The sequence below is a fragment of the Bos javanicus genome, chromosome 1 (genome assembly GCF_032452875.1).
Source record: "Bos javanicus breed banteng chromosome 1, ARS-OSU_banteng_1.0, whole genome shotgun sequence".
NCBI lineage: Eukaryota > Metazoa > Chordata > Mammalia > Artiodactyla > Bovidae > Bos > Bos javanicus.
In genome coordinates this window covers 21,584,126-21,605,950 of record NC_083868.1, presented here as the reverse complement: position 1 = coordinate 21,605,950, position 21,825 = coordinate 21,584,126, and the positions used below count along the sequence as shown (strand labels likewise).

Genomic DNA, 21,825 nt, shown 5'->3' with positions numbered 1-21,825 from the left:
GAAAGCCTTGGAAACATCTGAAATTTTCAGTTGAATTCTAAAGGGCTAGACTCTAGGATTAACTGAGAATTGAGAAGAGGCCAGGCTTTATAACTTGTGAATCCCAGCTTAAGATCATCTCATAATTGATTGGATCAAGGTAATAATAGGATTGCAAATATTTTAGTCTTGCTGCCTGCCAGAAGGAAATGTAAATTTTAGTGAAAGATAATACCATCTTGAACTTTGAACTTTCTCCAGTTTTTTACACACAGTGTCTAACACTCAATCATTCATAATTGGTCATATCAGAAAATAAGGCATGTCCCCAAATTAGGAGAAAATAATGAATAATTAGAAATATAACTATGTAGGGAAAAGTTAAAATTGAATAGTTTGTTATATAACTACTAATATGCTTAAGGAATTAGAAGCATAATTTAGAATTTTTGATAAAAAATTAAAAACTATAAAAAAATTTAGAGCTGAAAAATATCATAAGTTAGGGTATCAGGGGATGAATTTTGCAGCATATTAGACACAACTGAAGGATACACAGCATGACCAGAGAATTAGTCAACTGGACAGTTTGTCTGAGGAACATTTTCACACTAAAGCCGTGAAATACAGATGAGAGCATAGAAGAGATATTTTGGACATGGAGTAAATTGTACTACTAACACAATTTATTTGTGGTTCCAGAGGGAAACTAAAAAGGAAGTAGGATAAAAACAATATTAGAAGAGATGACAAAGAATATTCTGAACTTGATGAAAGAAATCAAGTCACAGATTCGGGAAGCAATAGGAACCAAGTAGTATGAACATAAAGTGTACTGCACAAAAGTACATCATAGTAAAATAGAAACACTCAAGACCGAGAAAACCCTAAAAGTAGCCAGTTGGAAAAAGATATATTGCTTCAATAAAGGAGCAAAAATAAGACCGACAGTTGGCTTCTCAACAGAAATGCTATCTTTAACGTGCTGGGAAAAGATAACCGGCCATCTCAAATTCTATAACTAGTAAAAGTCTTTCGAAAATGAAAACCTCCACAATTTTGAGCTTAGCAGAAGCTGAAATAATTTGTTACCAGAAGACCCGCCAGGGGAAATCTGTTCAAAAAGAAGAAAAAATATTTTTCAGTGGGAGCTCAGAGCATAGAAGTGGATTGAGCCTCTTTAGATTTGTCATTCTTTTTCCTATATAAATCCCTTGTAAGAACAGTCCATACTTTGACCTCTACTTTTACCCATTTCTTTAGGACTCATTGCTACTGCCCTCCCATTTTATTGGAAAGGCGACTTCCCAACTGCTAAATATAAAGATTATTTTCCTGCCCTTACCTTCTTTGGATGTGGCAACCTCCAACCTTTACTAATCTTCTCCTTAATGAAATTTGCCAGTAATTGATTGATGTACTTCAGAATCTCTGGTACTTTATATCTTTGTTGAGAAATTCTGTACATAAACATTTTTTAAAGCTCTGCTGTTACTCTGATGCAAAACTATGGCACTGAAACACGTATAATATCATATAAGAAACAAATCGCCAGTCCAGGTTCAATACAGGATACTTGGGGCTGGTGCACTGGGATGACCCGGAGGGATGGTACGGGGAGGGAAGTGGGAGGGGGGTTCAGGGTGGGGAACACGTGTACGCCCGTGGCGGATTCATGTTGATGTGTGGCAGAACCAATACAATATTGTAAAGTAAATAAATAAATTTAAAAAAAAAGCTCTGCTGTTACTCTGATGTACAACTATGTTTGAAGGCTTTCTCTACTCCTTTTTCTTCTGTGCCCTCAGACTCGCCACTTCTTTTACTATTCATATTTTGTTTTATACCTCTTTTTCACTTGGCTTTTAAATGCTTCTTAAGTTTCTGATTTTGGTCTATTATTGTATTCACATTCTTTCTAGTTTATAACATCTACTCTCATTGTTTTAATTTGCAATCACAAGATAGTATTAAAGGCGGAGACGACTTGGTATGTTTTATTCTCTGTTTCCTGTCTTCCCTGTGTCTGGCATGTAGTGGGTGCTCCATAAATGTTTGTTAAAAGAATGAGTAAATGAATATGTTCATATTGTTTACTAAAATACTTCAGGTCACAGTTATCAGTTTTATGGTTTTACCTTTCATATATAGGTCTTTGATTTGCATCTCTATATATCTGTATCTGACTCTATTTATAGTGAGTCAGTTTTCCCAAAATCTAATACTAAACAAATTTTTGTTTTCTTATTGGCTTAAAATGCTATGTTTATTTTCTAGCAAGTTGGCTAGCCCATCTTTTACTAAGATTGTAATGCATCATTGCCCCCTGTACAATGATTTTTGAAGTTCATAAACTATGACTTACAGAAAGGAATACATTTTACATTGTAAAACACTTTACACATACATATGAGAACGTATGAGAATTTCACCAATGAAAATTTTATAAATAATACTCTGGTAAATTTATTCTTTGTGACATGTTCTGATATTTTACATTACATTTTATTTCATTTTTTAGAGTTGATGTTTATCTTGACATTAATGGATTGCAAACTATAGTTTAAAAGGGTAGCTCCAGGAGACTTTTCCATGAGCATCTTTCCATATGCTTTCATTATACTCTATGTGATCAGTATTACTGTATCTTTGCGTGACACTGCTGTTGTTTTAATTAAATATTGTTTCCTTCCTAAGCTGTGTCTCCTTGACCATTAGTGATAATACATAATTTCTTTGAGTCTCTATAACCTAGCATCTGGCCTATAGATTTATTTCTACTGTATTTTTGTAGAATTGATACCTCTAGAAAACCCATTGTACATAACATGTTGAAAAAGTTCTTGAGTTTGCATTTGTATACATTTAATTTTGAGGAAACTGCCTAGGCACATAGAAAATTTTTAATAATACATATTATATTTTTTGCATTGTCCAAGTGTAATTTTCTGCTTTGCAGTACAATAAATATTGTTAATGATCAAGAATATGTCAAAATAAAAGAAGTGTGACTTTTTCTCAGGGAGAAAAATAGGCCTTCTTGTGTTAGTGGGAAATATTCTGTATATAAAATGAATCTCTCAGACTAGTCATATTTTTATAGTTCTGTTAATAGAATTTTCCCTTTGGTTATCTTAAATTGTTGTTCTTTTTCAGTCATTATTCAATCTTTTGGAATTCAGAAGATTAGTTCTGAATTACAAGCCTCCATCAAATGTTCAAGATTTACCCCGAAACCAAAAGGTAAAATTATGAAAGATTTTTAAGTCGAGTATATTCTTTTGTGTTTGCTTTTGGTGCCATGCCATGTGCCTCATTGTGCCTGACCCTTTGCAACCCCATGGACTGCAGCCTGCCAGGCTCCTCTGTCCATAGAATTTTCCAGGATTCAGTTACCATTTCCTATTCTAAAGGATCTTCCCAACCCAGGGATGGAACCCATGTCTCCTGTGTCTCTCACATTAAAGGTGGATTCTTACCTGCTGAGCCATGGGGGAAAGTTTGCTTTTGGGATATTTGTGAAATCAAATCTGAAGCAGTGTCAAATTTGAATGTCAACCTGTTAATCTCAACTACAACAGTAACTTACTATTCTTGGTCAGTATATTGTAAATATGAATTTTTCTACACGTGTGTCAGTAATAGGCCAATTTTTTTGTTTCATTTTAGTAATTGCTTTTTTCTTCTTTTTAGAATGTTATAGTAATAGGCTATCATTTACAATTCAGGGTCTTTCCTCCTCAAAAAGTGTGTGGAAATCAAACATTTTTCATTTATTTCTGTAGACGAACTCTTTAAAAGTTTAGCTTTACCCTGTTTTTGCAGTGTGAATCTACAATTTCTAATATTGTTAGGCAGTGTACTGTGACAGAGAGCACAGAGGTCAGAGCCACATTGCCCGGGTTCTGGACCTAGAGCTAGTTACTTGATCTAGTTGCTGCTCAGTTTTCGTATCTGAAAATTGAAAATAATGACAGCAATTGTTTTATAGAGTTTCTGTGAGAATTAAATGAGATAGCAAAACATAAAGGGCTTAAAAGTACCTGGTACATAGTGGTAGCTTACAGTTAAAGTTGTCCTGAAGAAGATTTAGGTTCAGGACCAGGGACCAAGCTTTATCACTCAGAGCTTTTGTGTGGCAGAAGTTTTATTACAGTGAAAAGGGACAGAGAATGCTTCTGACATAGACATCAGAAGGGGGACGGAGAGTGCCCCACTTGCTAGTCTTATCCAGGCCTTATATACTTTTACCAGACTCACTCCCACAACAAACATCTGAAATTAACAAGATTAGAACAAAAGAAAGGTCTTACTAGACCCACTCCCACAGCACATGTCTTAAGATACCAAATTAGTCAGAAGGTTCTTGTTAAAAAGAAGAAACATGTCCTTGACAGGATACATTGTTATATAATCATTAGTACATAATCAAGTGTTTTTGATTAGTACATAATCAATTGTTTTTCATTAAGAAAAAACACTTCACTTTCACTTTAAGGAAAATCATACCTTTGAGCAAGATGAGTTGTTTTATTGTGTAAAGAAAGTGAAAGTGAAGTCGCTCAGTCATGTCGCACTCTTTGCGAGTCCATGGACTGTAGCCCACCAGACTCCTCAGTCCTTGGAAATTCTCCAGGCAAGAAAGAGTACTGGAGTGGGTTGCCATTTCCTTCTCCAGGGGATCTTCCTGACCCAGGGATTGAACCTGGGTCTCCCGCATTGCAGGCAGATGCTTTACCATCTGAGCCACAGGACTTCCCTAAGGAAAAACATACCTTTGAGCAAAATGAGTTGTTTTAATGTATAAAGTTAGTCTTAAAGATTGTTGTCATAACAACTCAAGAGTTTAAGAAAAAACATGTGACTAAAACCAAGCAATGCAGAAAAAAAACATTTTGTCCCTATCTCCTCCTTGAGAGCCCCAGACCCTTTTCTCCTCCTTGAGAGCCCAGACTCCTTATCAACCTACCTAAGAATTAACTCTCTCAATAGTCAGTACCAGGTGTCAGCTATTGCTAGTTATATTGTTCATATTAACTTTTCAAAAGATAGGACTGATTCACATTCAGAAATTCATACTTAATGAGAAAGATTAATTATGGAGATGATACGCAGATATGCTTGACTGTAAGACATAATGATCTTATCATAAAGAAATTAGCCATAAAGACAAAGACGAAGAAGTGAAAAGTTTTAGGTTTCAGTAAAGTGTTGAACTTTGTGTGATCTTTTGTTAGTTGTAATGATACATTATTGTATTTTCTTTTTAGTCTATCATTTTGAAAACAATTTTTCCTGCAAACATTATAAATGTGAAACATTTATAATGCAAGCTGATGGGAATATAATTTGATTTTTAACCAGCTTTTTGGGCTGTAATCTTTAGCCATAAGTGTCAAATTAATTGAAAACCATTTTCAGAAGGGATCTAAGATAACCTGACCAACTACTTATACTTCCAGAGAATTAAGCAAACCCCTTTCAGTCATAACAGTTTTTACATGAAACTTTATGAACTATTGCCTCTGTTAACAATTTGGTTAGTTCTTTTGATGTTTTGGTTAAAGTATATTTATAATTTACATGATGCAGTTAGATGTTCATAAGTATCTTTTTTTCCCTATATGTATCTTAACCTCTTTTGTGTTCCTGGGTTTTAGTACTTTACAGAGTTTAGCTTTCTTTTATTCTTTAAATAATTGAATAAGAGCTACTTAGTTTTATAATCTTACTTGAAAAACAATCGTGATATCAATGCCTGTGTACAAGAGTTTGGGGTCATGAGAATGTTTAGCTGAATACTAGAGAAATGTATGAATCCAATCTTTTAACACCTTTCTAGGGAAATTTCTCTTAATGGAAGGGTCTGCATGTCTAGGTATCCCTTTAGTTTAAGAAAATAAAATAATTTTAATAATAATTACTGCCATTGGGAAAAATCACTCAATAAGAATACAATGCAGTTTTATAAAAGATTGTTGTATAAATTGGATATTTCTTTAATTTCACATGATGACAGCAATACATACTGTAACTTGACAACTTTGAAGCTAACATGTGAGATTTAGAGGTAGCCACTGATTAGTGTTACAGTTCAATTCAATTGAAGTGATAAAAGGCACAGGTTTCAAAAAGGTGTCAGTGTAACCTTAAGCCACTTATTATTTAATAATCAACTTATAGCAAACTCATCTAGTGTTTACTGCTACACTGAGTCTGAAAAGTCTGAGTAGCAGTAAACACTGAAGGTTCACTTCTATTGAGCAGGATATTTTTTTATTAGCAATTTAAAATTGCAGCAAGCATTATATGTCTGTTGATGACAGAATGAAATGAAGTCTTTGATATCAATTTGTATTTGAATAGACTTGTTTATTGCTTATAGAGGTTGAAACTAATTTTATACACCCATATTTATTTGTGCTATTTGTAATCTTAATGTCTAGGAGAATTGGGAGATTATTAGAAATTTAAAGATAGATTCTCACTGTAAACATCTCATCCTTCCCCATTCCCACACATAATCTCTTTTGGGTTAAAAAGCCATGAACTGATGGGAAAGCATATATTAAATGTTGACAAAACAAAGAGTCATAAGCTTATAATATTTAGAGGTAATCGTCATATAATTAATAACCTTATTAATCATAAAGTTATATTATTTAAAACCTTGATTTAGGGTGAATGTTTTCAAATAAACAATATTCTCTCTACTCAGAAGTGAGAAGCATATAAAAAGGAAATGATTTGGGATTAATACCATAAATATATTATTGAGCAAATATCTGAGGGAGTTTTGAATTTTAAAATAAAAAGAGGCATTCTGGAATTTTTGTCTTTAGCCGTGAAGGATTTAACAGAAGCTGGATTTACAAGTTTTAGCAAATTTTTTGGGATTCAAGGCGTACAGATTATGTTTTCCAACCACAGTGAAATTAAGTTAGAAATCAACAACAGAAAGATATCTAGAAAATCCCCACAGTATTTGGAAATTATTTACACTTCTAAATAACCCCAGGAACAATGAACAAATCAAAATGGAAATTTCAGGGTGTTCTGAACTGAATAAAAATTAAAATGATGTATCAAAATTAGATAGCTGTTGTTAAAAGCAGTGGTTAATGGAAAATATATGAACTAAATGCCTTATTAGAAAATAGAGTTTCAAATTAGTGGCATTAGATTATGTCAGAAAGTTAGGAAAAAAAGATCATTAATTTGAAAGCAGAAGAAAGGAGTAATAAAGATACGAGCATGAATCTATGAAATAGACATCAGGGATACAATAGAGAAAAATTAATGGAATCACAGGCTACTTCTTAAGAATATTGGTAAAACTGATAAACTTCTAGGTAGACTGAACAAGAAAAGAGAAGAAACAAATAACCAAAATAAATGAAAGAGGTGCACATCACTGCATATTCTGCAGACAGTAAAAGAGAATAGTGGAATACTATAAACAACAGACAATTATTTTGAAAGCCAAAGGTTATTGAATGTAAGTGATGAAAAGATAAGCTGTGTATTTCTATATTAAAGAAATAATTTTTTAGTTTCAAACTTATGCACCAAAAAATAAAATCAATAGTAATAAAGTTTATTGGTGAGTTATACCACGCATTTAAGGAAGAAATAATACCAATTCTTTACAAGTTTTCTCAGAAAATTGAAGAAATAAAACTTGCAAATTTACCCTGTGAGACCAACATTACACTGAAACCAAAAGTAGAAATATATATTTCAAGAAAAGAAAACTATAGACCAATATTCCTTATGAATAATAGAAGGAAAAATTGTCAGAATTGGGGCAAGTTGAACGATGCAATACATGTAAAGGACTATACATCATTGACAAGTGGGATTTGTTTAGGACTGAAGGATTGGTTTAGTGTTTGGAAATGAATATAATTCATCATAGTAACAATTTAGACAAGAAAAGCCATAAGACTAGCTCAATAGATGAAGAAAAAGAATTTGACAAAAGCTAGTATCTGTTTATGGCAAAATGTCTCTGAGTAGCTAGGAATAGAAAGAAATCTTTTTATCTTGATGAAGCTCATTTATGAGAAACCTGCAAATATTTATAATAATTAATAGTGAAAGACAATCCTTTTCTTCAAAGATCAGGGACAAGCAAGGATGTCAGGCCTCACTAAGTTTTTATTAAACATTAGTGATCTCAACCAGTGCTATATGGCAAGAAAAAGAAATAAGCAGACAAACTGGAAAGGAAGAAACAAAGCTGTCTTTTGGTATATATGACTGATTGTCTATTTAGAAAATCCTAAGTACTCTACCAAAAAATAGGTGCTAGAATCAAGGGGTCAGATCATTTAGCAGTATTACATGGTACGAGGCAAACATGCAAAAATCAATTGTAGAGGCTTCCCTGTTGGCTCAGTGGTAAAGAATCTGCCTGCCAATGCAGGAGACATGGGTTCAGTCTCTGATCTGGGAGATCGCACATGCTGCAGAGTAACAAAGCCCCAGTGCCCCAACTACTGAGCTTACATGTCCTAGAGCCTGTGCACTGCAACCGGAGAGTAGCCCCGCTCGCCACAACTAGAGAAAAGTCCATGCAGCAACAAAGCCCCGGCACAGCCAAAAACAAATAACTAAATTATTTAAAAAATCAATTATATTTATTAGTACCAGCAACACACAATTGGAGATATAAATTAAAAAATGATTATGTAAGAGCATAAAAGGTGGAATATTAGAGGGAAAGTAGATAAAAGATACAGAAAACTACAGAAGATCACTGGGAAAAATTAAAGAAGTAGAGAGATATACTATGTTTATGAATCAGCTAAGTAAGTATTAGGATATCAGTTGTCCCCAGCTTATGGAATGAGTGCAATATAGTTATAATTTTGGTTGGCATTTTCATAGGAGTTGGCAGATTGTAAAATTTATATGGAAAATCAAGGGATATGGAATAGCCATAGCAGTTTTAAAAAGAAAGGCAGTGTTGGAGAAATTATCAGGCTACAGTGATCAAGACACTATGTTATTGGTGAAAAGATAGTCATACCGATCATTAGGAGACACTAGAGTGTACAGAAATATAACATACATATAGAGGCAATTGGTTTTAATCAAAGTTGCCCCCAAAATTCAGTGAACAAAGGAAAATCTTTTGAACTAATGATGTCATAGGAAGAAAAATACTTTTCAGCCTCTACAAGACATTATATATGAAAAAAAAATGTAATGAACTATAGACCTAAAACAAAGAACTGAAACTTTAAAAATTCATGGATAAAACAGAAAATTTTAGGGTTCTGAATTAAGAAAAGATTTTTTAAGTTCCACAGCAAACTGGCACAGATTAAACAAGGAAACTTTAATAAATTGGACTTCATCAAAATGAAAAGTTTGTTTTTGAAAAATTCATACAGATTAATTAAAAAGGCACACCACAGATTTGGAGAATATAATAACAAAATATGTGTCACAAAAGGGAATTATATGTAAAATGTATATAGAATTTGTATAATTCAGTAGTAAGACAAATAACCTATCTCAACAGATTGCAACACCAAAGAAGATAAACATTGAAAATAACTACATTAAAAGATGCTTGATGTTACTGGTCTAAATTAGGACTAATGAAAATTTTAACTAGAGATGCCACTAGAAGAACTAAAGTTAAAAAATACAGCCCATATCCAAGTGTGAATGTGAACCTAGAATGTGGACCTAGAACTTTCGTTCCACTACCACTGAATATGTAAAATATTACATACATGTAAAACTGCTATGGCTGTTCCATATCCCTTGATTTTCCATATAAATTTTACATATTCACTGGTATATGTAGTGCCTTTGGAAAATTGTTTTTTTCTTAAAAACGTATACCATACAGCCTCACCAATTCCTTGCGGTTCTTGACTCAAAAGGAATGAGAGCATATGTCCACACAAAGCCACATCCAATAATATCTGCAGCAGCTGGAACAGGTTAATGTATAAATAAGTTGTGTTCTGCCCACACAGTGGGATCCCACTCAGCAACAAAATGGAATGTATTGTACATACGAGTGAAGGTCAAAATAATTGTGCTGATTGCAGGAAAGCAGACTAAAATGAGTACATGGAACATAATTTTGATGTATATAAATCTCTGGAAAATACAGAGTAACCATGGTTGCTTGGGAATGATTAGGGAGGGGAGTGAGGGATGAAGAAAGTTTTGGGGTGATATGCAGATACTGATTGTGGTGATACAGTCATGGATGTATACATATGTGAAGCTTGTAAAATTTTACACTAATATACAGTATATTGTACATCAGTTATATCTTGGTAAATCTGTTAAAAGATAAAGAATCATGTTTGAATAGTTTCTATATGTGGTGATATTTTCATAATTTAGGCACATATAGTGGCTAGTCTTAACAGCATTCACTAATTTTGTCTTTTGAAATTGGCCAAGAGCAAAGAATGTTTTATTAGTGTATTTAACATTTCACATTTACTTCTTAGCAGAATTTCACTTAATTTTCAAAAGTCACTTTTTTTTCATCCTTGTTACTTGGCAAGGAATGTCTCAAGCTGTTTTTGCTGTAGGTGTAGTGATAAATGAAGAGATTGAGCACAAGAAATTAAGGGTATTTCTGAAAATTACTTTGTGGATTAAAATTGTTAGTATTTACAGTCTTGAAACCCTTGTTGTGAAATAGTAAGTACCACAGAAAAATCATGAATTAGTTTTTTTATCTTATTTAAAACTTTTGCATTTATTCTTTATCATAGATGATAGAATTTATTATGCTTAAATAAAATCCATGTTTTTTTAAATGTTTTCTAAAACTTAGCATTTTTATGTTAGACTTTATGTACTTTCTGATTGCTGTAGTGGATTTGTAGTTTTTAAATCAGATAAATATTTGGAATCAGTTTTGTTTCCTTACATCTATTTCTTAAGACTCCTTTTTTGATGCATTTTGAGAGCAGCTGTTTCTATATTAATTGATTATACTGGGCATCAACTGTACACACATACACATGCCCACAAAACTGCAAACTTGAAAGTTTTTTCTAATATTTAAATGGTATATATAAGCTTTGTTAAAATTTTTATTTCAAGAGCTAACCATAATAACAACTACTTGGCTGATTTGTTATCATGTTTCACTAAGATAGGTGAATTACAATCTTATAAAACATTTTCTTATTTTAAAATGAATTATTTATGATATTCGATTGTTTTTGTTCCATCTGGAGTATTTGGTTTAATCAACCAGAAAGAATTGAATGCTTGTTTTGTGTAGCAAAAAGTTGTGAAGGATATACAGATATTCTTGTCTTTGCGAAACTTAACAGTTTATCAAAAAATAAAAGTGAACTTACAAAAGGAACCCTGGAAGGATGATACATTCTTATTTGACTAATGTTAGTCTGATAATTAGGATTATCACATAACAGTTTCAGTTAGTGATTCATTCCTAAATGAAAAACATTAATTTCAGTTGATGTGGAGTTTGACAAGATCATTGACTTGGAGGGGCCTGGGAAGACTTCATGGTGGAGGAGGGATTTTTTGCTTAAATGGGTTTATTGAGGGTAAAGTACTTAAATAGTGCCTGGTACGTGATTAAACACTCATTGAATGTTGGCTCTTGTTATTGCTGTTCTCAGCAGCAGCTGGGCTTTGCTGAATGGGAAGAATTATAATAAACAGACATAAATGAGGATATTCTTGGCTGGGTAATGACATGATTTGCTGTGAATATATGGCATTTATGCTAAAATTGTGAGCTTAAGCTAGATGCTCTGCTGTTTCCATGTTTGACTCCTTTCTGACTCCTAGCTGAAACCAACACTCTTCTTTTTCTATAATATGATGCTGGACTCATTCTTAAGCTATATTAGTTAAATTTCTGGTTAATTTTTAAATGAGTATCCCTTTACCAGTAAAAAATTTAATTTCACTTAAGAATTTTCTTTCTTTTTTTCAATAGGAGCATCGGAATTTGCCTTTTATGCGTGAGCTTCGATATCTATTTGCACTTCTTGTTGGTACTAAAAGGAAATATGTTGATCCATCAAGAGCAGTTGAGATTCTTAAAGATGCTTTCAAATCAAATGACTCCCAGCAGGTAGCTTTTTTGTGCTTATTTGTTTATTATCTATTTTTATTTTAATTTTTTCTTCCTTAAGCAGTGTTTTTAAAAGATAAATGAAAATAACATTTCTATTATCAAAACAATTCTTATTTTTATAAGAATAATTTGGAACCATTTAAAATATGATTATTTGGAAGATTTACTTTTAAATTAAAAAACAGTGATCTTGATAGTATATGATAAATCAAGCTGTAATTTTAATTAAAATTACTAAATGAAAGTAACAGATAAAATGAAAAATGTTCATAAGTGTGTAATTAAAAGTCTTCACCAAGGTGTGATAACCCAGTGTCAGCATAGTATATGTGCTTTGGATATGCCTGTTTTTGCTGGCAGAAACTCCTACTCAGAAAGGGTTTCTCAATGTTTCTGAATGGTATTAACTTTGTCACTGTTTCTTTTATTTCCCAATCTTTATGTAGTGCTGTTTGGTTACTTTTTATCAATTTATTAAAAAGAATATTGGAAATTTTCCTATAAAAGTAGAAAATGTCTACAAACATACCAACATTTTTACATATAATTTGAGAAGTTAGAGAAATTAAAGGAAAGCAGAAGAGAAGCAAAGAAAGTAGCAGAGGATAATAGCAACAATATTGAATAAGATGATAGTAATGTAATGGGCAGAAAATAAAGAGGATACTTGAGATTTTAAAAATTCCACTACATTTGCAGTGTAGTTGTTGTAGTGCTTGCATATATATCTGTTTTCTGGATGTATGGAGAGGGTCTTTGGCAGAGAATTCTGAAAGGTGTCTGATTTTGCCACTGCTTTTCCTGTGCTTTTTAAAAAATGCTTTTAATGGCAAAGATAAATGAACAAAAAAGGTGGTCATATCAGAATTTGCTTATGTTTGTTGTTGTTTTCAATTTTACCTCCCCACCCGGACATTTTCTTCTGAAGAGCATTGGATAACTAGGAAACCTTTTTCTTTCTTGTCAGATATAGCCTTGCAGGGTAAGTAACATTATAGAAAAATCTGGCAAGTCGTTTTAAGGTACTATATTAGTTAGGACAGCCATAACAAATGACCACAAACTGAGTGATTTCAAAGCAACAAAGAATGATTCTCCCATAGTTCTAGAAGCCAGAAGTTCAAAATAAAGGTGTTGGCTGAATGAGCCGTGCTTGCTCCAGTGGCCCTCAAAGATAGTCCTTCCTTGCCTCCACCATCTGGTGATTCCTGGTGTTCCGTGGCTTATGGTTCCAGTCTCTTTGTGTTGATATGACCTTACCCCCTGTACGTCTGTGCGCCTGCTCCTTCCCCCTACCCCCCACCTCTTACAAGAGTACCCATCACTGGATTTAGGGCCTGTCTTAATCCAGAATGGTCTCATCTTAAGATCCATAGTTTCTTTACATCTGTAGAGACACTTTTTCCAAATACAGTCACATTCTGAGGTTCCAAGTGGACATATATTTTGACAGGCCTCAATTTAACCCACTACGGGTGGTATGGATGTTTATAACTAGCTTTTTGTGTTAAGTTTGGTTGTCTTCATATGGCTTTGGAATGATTTATTTATGCTTCCTAGACCTTAGTTTCAACATTTTAAAGGTAAATCACTTGTCCTAGATGCTTTTCAAAAAACTTCTACCTGTGGAAATGTATAACAGTAAGTTTGTTTTATATTTAGGGCTACTTTGATAAAAGCAAGTTGCTTACACTTACTTATCTGTCTTTGGGCAGTCATAGTAAGAATTGCTTTATCTTCCCACTCAACCCCACTCTTCATGCAGGTTCTATACAAACCTGTTTGCTGTACTCCAGGTCAGATTGTTGAAAGAAGTTTATGGTAGTTGATGAGTACAACTGCCATTGCTTTACTCCTGTGTAACTATGTCAGGTGAGCTAGAACCAACAGAAGGGATTGTGGAAGGTGAACTTATGCTGGTTCTGATTGGAGACTCAGTTTGAACTTCAGAGGTGGTTGACCTTGATAATCAGGGAGTCAGTGATTGATTAGACTCAACCTATCCAAGTTAACACATATCTTAGTAAGATTAGATATGGCTTAGAAAGTGGTGTGTAACAGTTGAATTGAGAAAATGAATTGTTTAAAAGCTCATATTCCTTCTAAGAGAGAAGCCAGTAATAAATCTTTGTATAAGGAAGAACTCTTTGGTAATGTGGGACCTTCGTTATATAAAGATTCATTAAAGAACTCTAGGGGGAGGTAATAACTCTTTAAAAATCTCATTCATGAGTATGAGTTTTTATATATATCAATAGATATACATATATATTTTTTCTTCCTAAAGTGAAACTCAGTCACATAATTATGAATATAATACTTGTTTTTCTCAATACTGATTTTATGTTCTTGTTAAGTTATAAATATTTCTTGCATTTGATGTGAAACATTTCATATGATACCTTTGTGAGGGGTCAGTTAATTATACATTAGAAAAGACTAGCTGTAAGTTTTATGTTGCAGTGTTTTCATTAGGAGGCTCAAATATCAATAAGACATTTTTTTTTTCCCCCACAGCAAGACGTGAGTGAGTTTACACACAAATTATTAGATTGGTTAGAAGATGCCTTCCAAATGAAAGCTGAAGAAGAGACGTAAGTTACTGTGAAGTTTAGTTTATGGGGTTTAGGAGATTGATAAGTAACACTTTTTTTTTTTCTCTCATGTATTCAGTGTCAACAGAGAAATAGGAATCTGAGATAAGTGTATGGAAACCCAAATGTTATCTGTATATAAGCTTTTTTGAATTTGTGGCCACAAATGCTGAGGTTTAAAACAAAAGTGAAGCTTCAACCCTTTAGCTTTCAGTCCAGCTCTAGTGTTCCTGGTTCTTAGTTCAATCCAGACTCAAGTTACTGTTGCTAAAGACTGTAGCAGAAACTTTGGATGATGTCATAAATGGAGGAAATCATCATGGTTTTAATTCTGCCAGGATGTCTATCATTAAGGGCCAATTTTTTTTTATTAGACAACTACTTATAAACTTACGTTGGAAGAAATCTCTCCAGATTATGGCACTAAATCTACAATATCTGAGGAAAAAATTCTGTTGTGGGAAACTTAGAATGTATCATTGAAAGCTGCTTCCTTTTTGAAATGTTAAGAAGTTTATGATGCTAACAGTTGTGGTCTGGTACTCTTCTTTTCTGTTCACCAAAATTCTTAAGTTGCAGTTTTCTTATAAACGTCAGTTTACTGGCCTTCAGTGCTGCATTAAATATAAGCTATCTTTCTAATAACATATTTTCATGCCACAATGGTTGCTACCATAGCATTTTGCTATGAAATTGATTAGACTTGTGAAACCTGCTTTCTAGGTATTTTCTTTCTTTATGTTAGTTTCATTTGGTAAATCTCCCCATCCTGATGCTGAACTGAATCTGCTGTTGATGCTTTCTGAAACCTGAGTTCCAGCTCCAGTAAGGATCATCATGTCTATGATAAGCTGTTTTCTCAACTTTTGAATGTTCTAGGCCTTTAGTATATTTCTTTCTGCTGGTTTTTTTTTTTTTTTTGGATGGGATAGTTCTTTAAGGTGCAGTTACATTTTCCCCCCATTCTTTTTAAGGACGTCTTGGCTGAATTCTTAATAGTTTAACCTGCTTCTAAACCTCTACCTTGTATGAAACCAGTTCTGTTTGATGGCCAAGTGTCTTCTCTCTCTTGTTGCTTGACTTTGTTTTCTGCCCTATCCCTCTATGCTGTCTTAATAGGTCTGTCATAATGAGAGTTAGTGAAATGTGAGTTAGGAGTGTGCCCAAGTAGTTTATTATTCACACAGGCATTGCCCACCTTCACCTCTTTTGTGTTGCAGAAGTCCACCAGGGTTCTGTCCTGTCAGACCAAGAGACAGCCTGTGTGTGAACTTTATCTGCAATTGTCCACCCTGGCTCCTCTTTAGTAAAATTCATGTTCCTTGTACTTTTCCTTAGAGTTCCAACCCCCAAAATTTATTGAGCGTATTTCCTCAGAGTGTGAATGCTATCTGTATCCCCATCTATGGAAGCTGAGTCTCTTTGGAGTTATCTCTATAATTCTTTGAGTACTTTACCCTGAAGTCCCTAGTTCCTCCTCTGAAATCTGTCCAGACTTTCTGTAATCACCTCATGTAGTAGCCTCTGTTCAACACAGCTCCCTGATGGCTGTCTCTCTCTAGACTGCCACTTGGCTGTTTCCTGAATCCTGGTTATTTCTGAAAGGATCATTCTTTTCTGGTTTTGGAGATCTTTCCTTATTTTACTCATTTTACTTCTAAAAAATTTTTTTGGGTTGGAGTGTCAACTTTTCTGGTCTAATAACTAACAAGTTACCAAAGATCAAATTGCCAACATGTGCTGGATCATCAAAAAAGCAAGAGAGTTCCAGAAAAACATCTATTTCTGCTTTATTGACTGTGCTTAAGCCTTTGACTGTGTGGATCACAATAAACTGTGGAAAATTCTTCAAGAAATGGGAATACCAGACCACCTGACCTGCCTCTTGAGAAACCTGTATGCAGGTTAGGAAGCAACAGTTAGAACTGGACATGGAACAACAGACTGGTTCCAAATCAGGAAAGGAGTACGTCAAGGCTGTATATTGTCACCCTGCTTATTTAACTTACGTGCAGAGTACATCATGAGAAACACTGGGCTGGATGAAGCACAAGCTGGAGTTAAGATTGCTGGGAGAAATATCAATAACCTCAGATATGCAGATGACACCACCCTTACGGCAGAAAGCGAAGAAGAACTAGAGAGCCTCTTGATGAATGTGAAAGAGGAGAGTCAAAAAGTTGGCTTAAAGCTCAACATTCAGAAAACAAAGATCATGGCATCTGGTCCCATCACTTCATGGGAAATAGATTGGGAAACAGTGGAAACAGTGGCAGACTTTGTTTTTGGGGCTCCAAAATCACTGCAGGTGGTGACTGCAGCCATAAATAAAAAAATGCTTACTCCTTGGAAGGAAAGTTATGACCAACCTGGATAGCATATTAGGAAGCAGAGACATTACTTTGCCAACAAAGGTCCATCTAGTCAAGGCTATGGTTTTTCCAGTAGTCATGTATGGATGTGAGAGTTGGACTCTAAAGAAAGCTGAGCGCCGAAGAATTGATGCTTTTGAACTGTGGTGTTGCATAAGACTCTTGAGAGTCCCTTGGACTGCAAGGAGATCCAACCAGTCCATCCTAAAGGAAATCAGTCCTGAATGTTCATTGGAATGACTGACTGATGCTGAAGCTGAAACTCCAATACTTTGGCCACCTGATGTGAAGAGCTGACTCATTTGGAAAGACCCTCGTGTTGGGAAAGATTGAAAGCAGGAGGAGAAGGGGAGGACAGAGGATGAGATGGTTAGATGACGTCATCGACTCAATGGACATAAGTTTGAGTAACTCCGGGAGTTGGTTATAGTCAGGGAGTCCTGGAGTGCTGCAGTCCATGGGGTCGCAAAGAGTCACACACAACTGAGCGACTAAATGGAACTGAACTAACAAGTTTTCTCTTTCCTTTCTCTAAAACTGTTTTAAAAGAATCTAGAACTTTCCTATTTCATCTGAAATCACAAGCCTTACTTGAAGCGCTTCTCATTTATTTCTCAGTAGTTTTGTTTTTGCTTTACTCTTTATGGAGCTAAAACTTTTTAAAGTTTAAAAGATTGGGAAGCACTGAGTACTGTATCAGTTGCTCTACATCTTTGAACTCTTTCTGTACCAACCTGATTCCTGAGGCTGCGGTGTCCCTGATACAAGTTTTCTTTGATGATGTCTTTTGGCCTTTGATATTTGTGATATTCGCATCAGTCTATCTTTTCTTCATACAAGTGGTGGATATATCATTTCTATTATAGAAGTCTCAGGTGTTTTAAATTGCTCTTCACTTGTGTTCCTTGCACTTTTGTTGATAACAACAGTCTGGGTCCCTGAGATTCAAAGATTAAATGCACAGTAAAGAATAAGACCTCTGAGAGTTTGCAAAGAAGGACAGGGTAAAGAATTTCTGGAAAATTTGTCAGCCTGATTCCTTAGGGAAGGTCAGTGCATCCTGCAGGTCAGTGGAGAGAAGACCAAAATTTAGATACAAAGAATTGATAAGATACTTGGAAAGAGCATTCAGAATTAGTACAGCTGCTCTTACACAGTTTCTTCTGTCAAAGACATCAACCTGGTATGTCATTGCTCTTTCTGTGTAATATGTGTGTGAAAATAAGGAGAGAATCCAGGAATGTTGTTTTTCTGTTGGGTTAGCCAAAAAGTTCTGTAAGATATCACGGAAAAACCCGAACGAACTTTTTGACCAACCCAGTACACGGGAGTATGATGCATGAAAATGGAGGTACTAATCTTTATGTCTAAAGATTTGTGGACTTTTACATCAAGAGTGACAGTCTTTCTGTTCTTCCTCTTCCCCATATCAGATGACAGAGGCTTCATCTCATCCCAGCCTTCTGGGATCACCACATCAATGAAAAATATATTGGCTCTCAAAGTTACAGACCAGAAATGACACACATTACCTCCACTCACATTTTGTTGTGCAAAGCATAAAAACAACAATGACCAAAAAAAAAAAAAGAATAACCAAGTATTGAAATGTGAAAAAAATTGAAACTTTTTTGCACTGTTGATGGAAATGTAAAATGGTGCAGCTGCTGTGGAAAACATTATGGTTATTCCTTTAAAAAATTAATAGTAGAATTATCATTTGATAGAGGGACTCCTTTCACAGTGTATACATACATCAAATCATTATGTTGTATACTTCGAGTATCTTACAATTGTTTGTCAATTGCATTTATAAAGACGGAACAGCAAAAATTAACCACATGATGATCCAGCAATTCCACTGCTAAATTTAAATCCAAAAGCATTTATGGCAAGGTCTCAAAGAGATGCTGCACACTCATGTTCATAGCAGCATTCTTCACAATGACAAATGTTGAAAGTCACTGATTATGTCCATGGATGAATGGAAATACAAATGTGGTATACATATACAATGGAATATCCTTAGCAAGTAAGGAAACTCTGACGCATGCTACAACATGGATGAACCTTGAAAACATGGTGCTGAGTGAAATAAACTGGTCACAAAAAGACAACCACTGTATTTCACTTATATGATGTGTTTAGAGTTGTCACTTTCAAAGAAACAGAAAGTTGGAATGGTGGTTACCAGGGCCTGATGGGAGGAAGGAATGTGGAATTGTTTAATTGGTTTCTCAAGCTGAAATTAGTTCTAGAGGTTGGTTCCACAACAGTTGTGAATATACTTAACACTGCAGAACTGTACACTTAAAGATGGTTACGATGGTAAATTTTATATTGTGTGTATTTTATCACAATTCAGGTTTTTTTTTTTTTCAAATTTAAATAGAAAGTAGATCGGAAAGTGCTTCTTACTATGTATCTGAAAGTAGAAGGCTGGAAATCTTTTTGTACAGCACTAATAACCACCATGCTACCTCAGAATTGTTGGAAGGCTTAAGTGAAGTATTTCCCTCCAGTTGTTTTATGGTTTAAATGGGGGTGCATGTAACACATCAAGAGACAAATAGTATCTTTCTCTCTTTTTAAAAAGTAAATCAGTTTTATTAATTTAAACACAAAATTTATGAAGAAAAAGTCTCTGTACAGTTGTGGATAAAACATACTTTTATATACCAAAGCCAAGATAAACTTTGTGTTTTTAGATCACAGGGTACAAAATATTAAAGACAAAGTTAAAAATTTCTACTTGCTTCAGGTCAAAAAAAAAAATAAGAAAACAAATTTATATGTTAAAGACTTTGGAAAATTCACAGATGCCTAATTTTACCAGCAACATGAAACTTGACAAAAGATTGGCGTACCTCTTTAGCTACTTGATTCAAAACTGGTATTTTTTTATTTCACTGGTAATGGCCAGTGTGCAAGAGTGGTTTTTCCTCCTTCTCAGCAAGTCCAAATAAGCATGTATTGTATGACTAAAAGCCCTACATGATAATGGAATGATCAGGCACTTTGTGAATACAAACTAGGTTCGTATCTTCTTACAGTGAGGTCCCACACAGTTTTTAACCCTTACAGCAGCTTTGTGAGTTTAATATCCTCAGTTGACACGTGAAGAAACAGAATAAATTTAAGTATCTTGGCTCAACACTAAATAGCAGAGCCAAACACATAATGACCACATAAACGTTACTGTCTTGGCATCTATTATTGTTCTTTTAATGTTTTCTCTATTGCAGTTCTAAAAATTAAAAATTGTAGTCACATTTATAATTTTAATGTGATTTTTAGGGATGAAGACAAGCCAAAGAACCCCATGGTAGAGTTGTTCTATGGAAGATTCCTAGCTGTGGGAGTGCTTGAAGGTATAGTTGCATATTTACTTCTTTACTACAACTGAGATATTATTCATTGTTAGGTCCTTTGTCACATAGTGACTTTATTTGTGAAATGGTTTTTAATTTGACTTCCTATGTCTGGTGGTTTCTGTTAACATTGCTAATGCTAATCATTTATATAGAAAGCAAAGAATTACATGCATAAAGGAAAGTGCAGAGTATATTATCACATGCTAATTAATACTCAGTTAATGTTGATCTGATGTTGTTTCCTTGGGAAAAGTTCTGTGATACTGTGAATTGTTAAGGTGGCAGTTGGTGCCCTTTTAAAAAATAATATTGGAGTTTAATGCTAAGCTTGCTATGATGATCACTGTTTTTGAGGGTTTCATGTCTATGCAAGTTAAAAGCTATACTTAGCAATTTAGCATAGTTCCCATTTAGGGGGTGATTATAAAATTCTTTAGAATATAGTTTTCAAGGAAGATTTGTACTCTTATCTTTAAAAAAATCAGTTAAAAGTGGTAATATTCTTATTAGTCAAAATCCAGCCTAAAGAGTTACTCTTTGGTTTTCCTAACAGGGCAGGAAAACTGACTCATAAAATATATGTCAAGTAATAAAATCACTTAAGTTTCAAAGCATGCATTTTTGAAAAACTATCTTTCCCAAATGGTCCTATGGATCAACTTTTGAAAGTTCGGGGATTTGCTTTTTCTTGAAGATCTTAAGTGATGGATTGCCATGAAGTTTTGTTTGAATATGATTTTATAGTTTGAGATTTGGAAAAAGGCAGAGACTAACTTGGGATTTAGATGCGCTAAAGGTTATACTGAACTGTCAGTACATTTTGTTTGCCTCAAATGCTAAATATTCATTATATAAAGAGTGGGATTTTTATATAGTGAATTGTATTCCTATTTAGGATGTCCATACTGTCATACTAGTTTTTATTTGAAGTAGAACACTATCTGTAGAAGTTGAGGAGCTCTAATCAGTTTGTGACTGTGCATTGTTGATAATATTGTACAAGTCATGAGCACATCTATCTTTATTACGTGGATTCTTAGAAGGAATTATTAACATTTCTCCATCAGTGTTGAAGTCTTTGTACTTGGTTTTGGTATGTTGTTTCAATGTTGCTGTGCTGTATAAATGTAATTTCGGTACATTTCCAGGTGAACTGTGTATTTGCTTTGTTAACAATATATTTTAGAGCACTTTCTTGTCATTTTTACATATATCTTCCTAGTGCATTTTTTTAGACTAGTGACTCTGAGGTAGGGTAATTTTCAGTTTGTTTACTAAAGTCCTCTGTTGCATAAGTTCATTCAACTCTACCAGAACTTCCAGGCCGTTGATCCCTCCATTCTGTTCTCAGCCTTTTCCTTTCCTTCCTTGTCCATTACGATCCTCCTTATACATTGCTG

At 34.2% G+C, this 21,825-nt stretch overlaps 1 protein-coding gene across 6 annotated transcripts in view; it reads left to right on the top strand.

The window, feature by feature from the left end:
• The window catches only part of USP25 (ubiquitin specific peptidase 25), a 159,220-nt gene that overhangs the window by 68,055 nt on the left and 69,340 nt on the right, over window positions 1-21,825 (top strand). For all 6 annotated transcript variants that reach the window (XM_061428785.1, XM_061428715.1, XM_061428651.1 and 3 more), the window contains 4 exons: window positions 3,136-3,222; window positions 11,945-12,082; window positions 14,603-14,679; window positions 20,349-20,422. In XM_061428785.1, the coding sequence (XP_061284769.1) occupies window positions 3,136-3,222; window positions 11,945-12,082; window positions 14,603-14,679; window positions 20,349-20,422 (376 nt within the window). The remainder of the gene's footprint in view (window positions 1-3,135; window positions 3,223-11,944; window positions 12,083-14,602; window positions 14,680-20,348; window positions 20,423-21,825) is intronic.